A 7,317-nucleotide genomic window follows, 5' to 3' on the forward strand; every position below is an offset into this window, starting at 1 on the left:
CAGTGCTTGGCTTGATTAAAACCCTGGATGGGAGACCAAAGGGTAGTTAAAGCAATTTTCCAGAGGTGCTCTTTGAAGAGTATTTTTAAAGGAAAACTACCCAAAAGCAGTCTTTTGGTATTTGTTTCATTAGTCCATTGTTGAAATACAGAAATAGAGCCAGTATGATGCATTTTGAATCATAAGATGTTGCATTTTGGATCATAAGATACTTGATGTGATTGTGATGTGTTGTCTCTTAAGATGAATGTACTCATTGTAAGTCGCTAAAGGACTATAATGTACATGTAAACTTAATAATGTTGAAGATTTGATGTTGTTTTAAAGGTACAAATTCAACATATTTTATACAAGGTTTGTGTATGTTGAAATTTGGTTACCATGATGACATAATCCTGTGGTTTAAAATTCAACCTCAAAACAACATTGATTACTTTTTCAAATCCAATGTATTTTCCACGCAGGTTTAAAGTCACGATTCATTTACAAATGACGTTGAAACAAAGTTGATTCAGACAGTTTGTGCCCAGTGGGTAAGCTGATCACAAGCAGAAGCTCCGGTCTCTTAAGTCAAACACTGTACACTTCCCCCAACAGACTGCTGCTGTAGAGAACTACAGTATGTGAGTGTCATATTAACAGGAGAGTTGTTGAGAGGAAAAGTTGCGAGGAAGCGAAGGGGGAGGGAATGAGAGAGTGAGTGTGATAGGGGCTATGGGGGATGAGTGAGGCCTTTCAGATTGGGGCCATGGTCATTCTTTGAGATATGGTGATCTGAAGACCCTTATCCCCAGGCTGCCAGATTCCCCACTGGGACAAACAAAACATGTTGTCTACCACACCATCACTAGGGACAACAACTGGGCTATGAGAGGGGCCATGTGACACACACACTATCTAATGAGCCACTTGGTTGATTCAATCATAGCTCCAGACCTATAAAGCCTTTGCACTGTTCGGGGAAAACAATGCCAGCAATGAGGAATAGCGGGTCTAATCATCTGTGATACAGTGTCATGAAAACAAGAACTCTACCGGAGAGAAATTCAGAAGCATGTGTAGTTTATTCCAAAACATTTTGGGCTGACACTACTGTGCCCTTGCTCACATACTATTTTCTCTTCAAAGGGAAACACTGAAGTAACTTAGAAGCATACGCTCCAGAGGAAGAGGTTGGTAACTGTCATATTTACAGCTTTCCCAGACACCTTGGGGGCTGTTATCCAGGTGGCCTCTGTTGAAGCCCTCGAAAACACTCACCTTTTTCACAACACGGAGTATCAACTGCTTGAATTTGATTCAGCCAATGAGTCATGTGCTTTTCACTGTTAAAACGGGTTGGGCTGATGCTGGAACTTGAATGCCCTCAGGGGAGAGCACATATTTACACTCAACCTGCAACATTATTATACCTGGTTCTGGGAGATCTTCTCATGCATATTAAAAGCCACAAAACCTTAAAGTTAAAATGAAGGTGCAGAATGATCCTTGTTTTTTGGTGTTTTCTGAAATTGTCTCTTATGGTATGACCTAATGAAAATGGGCAATTCAGTGCTGGTAGTTGAGTATTCAAGTCTAATAGGCTAAAAAGTACCCTCACATTAGAGTGACATTTTACACACTTGGTCTTGTGCTGTAACCTCTCTAAATCCTAAAGACAAAACCCAGAGGGTAGCTGAGCTCATATTAGTGTGGTTTCCGCTCCAAAATGGACTTGTAGTTTGAAGGGGATGTGGCCTGAATTTGACTTAACCTTTATTTAACCAGGCAAGTCATTTAAGAACAAATTCCTATTTACAATGACAGCCTGTTTACATAATTGATTACAGTGTGAGAGCATTTAACCCCCACACAAATTAGTACGCTAACAGATATATTAGTTTGTCAATAGCCTACCATGCTATTGAAAACTAGTCTCAGTCAAAACGATAGCCTGAAATCCAGGCCAGATGTGTCTTTAGAAATATCACTATGCCTGGGTGATAAGGAGGGTAGATGACAGATATTGTTTATTTTGTTTGCAGTTATCCTCTTCTCAAAGCCAGACCCTTCAAACTGCCTAATCCTGTCCTGAATGACTGTAGGATTATTGCATAATCCCCATCCCTAAAACACACACGCATGAAAACACACGTGACTGAATCAGTGACCTGACAAAAAAGCACAAAAACAAAATCATTATCTGTGTTATCTGAACTTAACTGCATAGACGTTCATCTATAGGCCTAAAGAAGTCAGAGCAGAACTGTAATTCGGGAAAAAACATTAAAAGCAGTGGACTGATTATCTCAGAAACATAATCAAAGCCTGACTTGAGTGAGTTCTTTGAGTGAGAGGTTATTTGTGAGCTGATCATACCAGACCCTTATTTGCATATTAAGTTTGTTTTGTTTTTGGCTCACAGTTTTTCCATTTATTTCTAACATGAAATCAGGCACTTTTTTTTATCTAGTCTAAATCGAAGGCTCTAGATAAATATTGTCTGATTTCATATGTTACAAACAAACTGAAAAACTGTGAACCAAAAACAAAACAAACTTAAAAGCCTTTGTTTCCTTATTGCTTATGTGAACAGGAACATTTGAATAGGAATGGAATATGAAAGCCTTGCTTTAAAAATGGTTGACTCTACAATAATATAAGAGTGCTTTGTTCATAATCTCTTTGATGTCATCAAACTTTTTTCTATTAGTGCTCTCTAATAAATGCGCTATGGAGGGAGCGGGCTCTGGATTACCCATGATGCTTTCCTTTTCAACAATTAAAACAGACGTGTACAGATGCCATTGTTTCTTCATCCTGTATGTACTTCATTGAGAGCGCACTCCATTCTATCAGGTATCAACAGAAGTCAGAGTATTCACAAGGCTAACATCAAACACCAATTTGTCTATGTAATTAAAAGCATAAGCCTCTCAAAAGAGAGATACCGTAAGTCAAGTGTGTGCAATGCTACACACGCTCTCTCACACACACACACACACACACACACACACACACACACACACACACACACACACACACACACACACACACACACACACACACACACACACACACACACACACACACACACACACACACCAGTGGATGATTGAAATATTCCATACTTTCACATCAATGGTTAGTGATGACTATCTTCAAATGTCCAATGTAATAATGTCATTGAGAAATGTGCTTTTTGTAAAAACCCATTGTGAACTCATTCACATGACATATAAAACCCACACAGTTATAATATACAGTTCCAGTTTTGGACATTTAAAACTGGAATGTTTTATTATTATTATTTTTTTTATAAAATATGAACTTCAAGAAATATATACAAATGCTCCCTTGTGCTATAAAACAGCAAAGATACAACAACAGGAAAACTGTCTGTACAAATAGTCACTTTTGCGATGTCCAGTGCTTGTTGATTTATTTGTGGCGTGATTTTGCGTCACATTAGGCAGTCCATGCAATCCTGAGCCCCTTTCAACAGCTGCTTTCTCACTTCAGTCCAAACATGTGGCACTGCCTTGATTTCCATTAAAAAGCCACACAACGCAACACTAAAGGGTCTCCATCTCCCAGACCATTCACTCCCTTTTGTCAGAGTCTTTTCATTGTCTTTCATCTTTTTCTACAGTACTGTCTTTTTTTTGCCACTAAGGAAAACATCTATTGCACATCCAAATGGTTTATTCCAATTTCTTTGTCTTGTAAACAAAAAGTGTTTTTCCTCTATCATGTTCTTAAATGGATAAGTGGTTCCAGGAGTAGCAGATATTTGAAACAAAGGCTGTCCTTGTAGCTTGAGATGGATCAAGATAACAAAAAAATACTTAAAATAAATATGAACAAAATAAGTCTGTTTTAGGTAAGGGCTTTAGAAGGATTTTGGTTTCGCAGACTGTCTGTGGGAGCGCCAGCTCATACGCATGTAGGAGGGGGCCTGGTAGGCTCATACTTTGTGTTGTGCGCTTTCAGTGCTGGGTGAGGCTTGATGTAAGGCCCACTGCTTGTAAACACACTGGCAGCCTTCCTCCTAGTCCTCTTCTTCAGCTTCCTGCTAAACACATTCTGCCATGACTGCAGTGTTTTTGAGGTCCAGATCCACATGCCACTCGTGATGCCCACCACTAACAGCATGAAGATCTTAACCATGAAGATCTCCACGGCCGGGATGGAGCTCTTCATACCACACTCTTCAGACTCTGCATTGTTCCTGCTGCTGTCAACACACCTCTGCTCCACGGCCAGGCTCCTCCAGTAGTCCATGTTGAGCCTCTCGTAGAAGTAGCAGGCGATAACGCAGGTGGCAGGCACAGTGTAGAGGACGGAGAACACTCCGATCCGTACCATCAGCTTCTCCAGTTTATCCGTGTTCTCCCCCTCCGTCTTCATGATCTTGCGGATGTGGAACAGAGCCACGAAACCCGACAGCAGGAACGAGGTGCCGATGATGAGGTAGCAGGAGAGTGGGATGAGCACAAAGCCTGTGAGAGCTTTCACGTCCATGCTGCCAACGTAGCACACTCCCGTCAGCTCGTCCCCGGCAACCTTCCTCATCACCAGGATCATGATGGTCTTGATGGCTGGGATGGCCCAGGCCGCCAGGTGGAAATAGCTGCTGTTGGCCTCGATGGCCTCGTGGCCCCACTTCTTCCCTGCAGCCAGGAACCAGGTGAGTGTGAGGATGACCCACCAGAGGGAGCTGGCCATGCCGAAGTAGTAGAGGATGAGGAAGACGATGGTGCAGCCCGTGCTTTCCAGTCCCTCCTGGATGATGTACTGGACCCCACTGTCCCGGTCACAGGCGATACTGTCTGCTCCCACAAACAGACGGACCAGGTAGCCCACAGAGTAGACACAGTAGGACATGGAGAGGAAGATGATAGGCCTCTCGGGGTATTTAAATCGCTGGGGGTCAATGAGGAAGGTGAGGACAGTGAATGAGCTGGAGATGAAGCAGAGGATGGACCAGATAGCCATCCACACCAGAGAGAACTGCTTATCTCCCTGACTCCAGTACACATCCACTTTGGGGTAGCACTTGGGGGCGCAGGACTCACTCTTCTGCACATAGTGGAACTTGCCTGGGTTACTGCAGGTCTCCTTGCTCTCCGTCTCCTTCATGGGCCGCTGAAGTCTGAAGTCAGGACGCTGGGTGTGGGAGCCTTTGGGGGGCTCGTCTGAGCCGTTGTTGGGGGCCTCCATGCAGAGGTTGTTGGGGTCATTTTTAGTAGGTAGTCTGGAGCAGTCCAGGGAGTCAGGCCAGCGGAAGTTGAACTGCTCCATGATAGGGGAGCACTTTTGCCTGGCCTGCTCACACATCACTCTGCAGGCAGGGATTGGGGTGGATACCTGCTCCGTGCACATAGGTGCATACAGTGAACAGAGAAAAAACTTGAGGTGAGTGTGGCATCCAAACCCTATGAGAGGGGCAAACTCATGTAGCTTGATAGCTGCCTCATTCTGGTCCTCGTGGCCCATCAGATTGGGCATCCTTGTCATGTTGTAGCCAATGTCCTTACATAGGGGGATGACAATCTGTTGACATCTCCCTTCACCCGGCCGATCTGGGTCTATGGAGCTGATGGCTGAGCAGCCACCACTCAGACAGACCAGTAGCACATTGATAAGGCTCAGTTTAGCAGTGGAATGCATAGTCTCTCCTCTTTGAACCTTTTAGTGGCAAAAAATTTAAGATAAAATGTCACTTACGATAAATCAGAAGTTGCGTCTATACAGGAAAGGCCCACTAAAAATATTTGTGTAGCTTATTTTTTTATGAATGTGCAAAACTGTGGATGAAAACTCACAATTGTCTATGAAAAGACCATTGTTTCCCCTTTTTACGTGTACGTCTAATTCCTTTGATTACAATTTAACTCCAAAGACAATTACAAAAAAAGTGTACATCGTTTTCTTTTAAAATAATGGTCGCTTACCATAATGTCCATGTTTTGAAGTGTATCAATTTGTTCCAGAAAAATCCAACATGTTAAGAGATTAAATGCATTTACTGTAGTTGTGCCTAGTCCGTTGCACAATTTTTTTGGTCTGCCTTGGTTCTTTTTCTAATTGGATAAAAAGTGTTCCGATCCAAACAAACGTTCCAGAGCTTCTAAAAGTGCGTTAAGGGACAGTACTCCTCGGTTTCAACAACGTCAGGTCGGAATCCTCCTGTCTCTGTCCTGCACATAGACATTAAAATGCGGTCCTGCAGCGCGAATGGAACCAGTCTGTCATTTACCAACTCAACTAAATTGCTCTTCCTCTTGCACCGCGTTTGAGTAGCCTAAATGCGTACGATAAATCCACGCAAACGGTGTAGTAACCTAATTAACTAAAACAGAGTTGAGGTCTATTCCTAACTAACCACTCCAGAGACAGACCTATTCAGTTTGGACTGGTTGGTGGCATTTCTCGTTTGAGCTTGTCGTTGCAACTGTCCTGGGCTAACCTGCCAAAAGATCCGCCTTCAAAGACAGCTACTTTACATAAGAAAGATGAAACTGACACGGTGATTTTTTTGAAATGGTGCGGAACAGCCTGTAGAGTAGACCAACCATCACAGCATTTTAGAGCTTGTTCGCAGCAAACTACTCATTGGCTATTTGCCCCATTTCCGACTAAAACTTTAGATAGAAAAGTGTCCGAATTTAACACGTTCCAGCGCAGGTATATGCAGACACAAAACATACCCAAAGATAAACCAACTGGCTTTCTGTATCTTTCCACTCGAGATAGATGTGTTCTTTTCTTTGCCACAAATGACAATTTTCACGGTCCGTGCATTGTGGGAAAATAGAATGAGGCTGAGAAGAGTTTTTCTCTCTCAATTCCCCTTAACTCTTTTGTGAGTCGGATAGTGCGTTAACGTGTTGACAAAAAGCAACAAGTTAAAAACCACTAAAGCAACCACTAGCCTATACAATGTGAATCATGTTTTCCTTCTATTTCCAACATAATTATAGGCTGTGACCTGATGTAGGCTATGTAGATCCCCATTTCATCACCGAATAGCCCATTCATAATTGTTTCAGGAATAGGTTATATTGTTTCGTGTGGAAATGAACTACAGTAAAATCCATATTCAGTATACAAGGGATTTATGCTCAGGAGGTACTTAGAATGAACTCCATGTTTAGCATTAAGTAGGCTTTTAGTGACTCAGACATCTGTTTATAATTTCTCCATATAGCCACCTTCAGGCATACATGTAAATATTCACATTAGTCCTCAGGGATCTTTGCTGCTTTTAATGTCTGCACATGTATGTCCATTTAAAAGAGACATACACACAAAGTGCAGTAATATTTCCACTTG

The 7,317-nt window shown here is 42.4% G+C and overlaps 1 protein-coding gene across 1 annotated transcript; it reads right to left on the reverse strand.

The window, feature by feature from the left end:
- Positions 1–3,235: 3,235 nt before the first annotated feature.
- On the reverse strand, positions 3,236–6,738 carry fzd10 (frizzled class receptor 10). Its single transcript, XM_035785483.2, has 2 exons — positions 5,937–6,738; positions 3,236–5,670 (listed from the first exon to the last, which is right to left on the reverse strand). Exons 1-2 carry the CDS (start codon positions 5,946–5,948, stop codon positions 3,916–3,918), a joined length of 1,767 nt encoding a protein of 588 aa, XP_035641376.1. The 5' UTR covers positions 5,949–6,738; the 3' UTR covers positions 3,236–3,915.
- Between the last annotated feature and the right edge of the window lie 579 nt (positions 6,739–7,317).

This window comes from Oncorhynchus keta, chromosome 14 (assembly GCF_023373465.1).
Source record: "Oncorhynchus keta strain PuntledgeMale-10-30-2019 chromosome 14, Oket_V2, whole genome shotgun sequence".
NCBI lineage: Eukaryota > Metazoa > Chordata > Actinopteri > Salmoniformes > Salmonidae > Oncorhynchus > Oncorhynchus keta.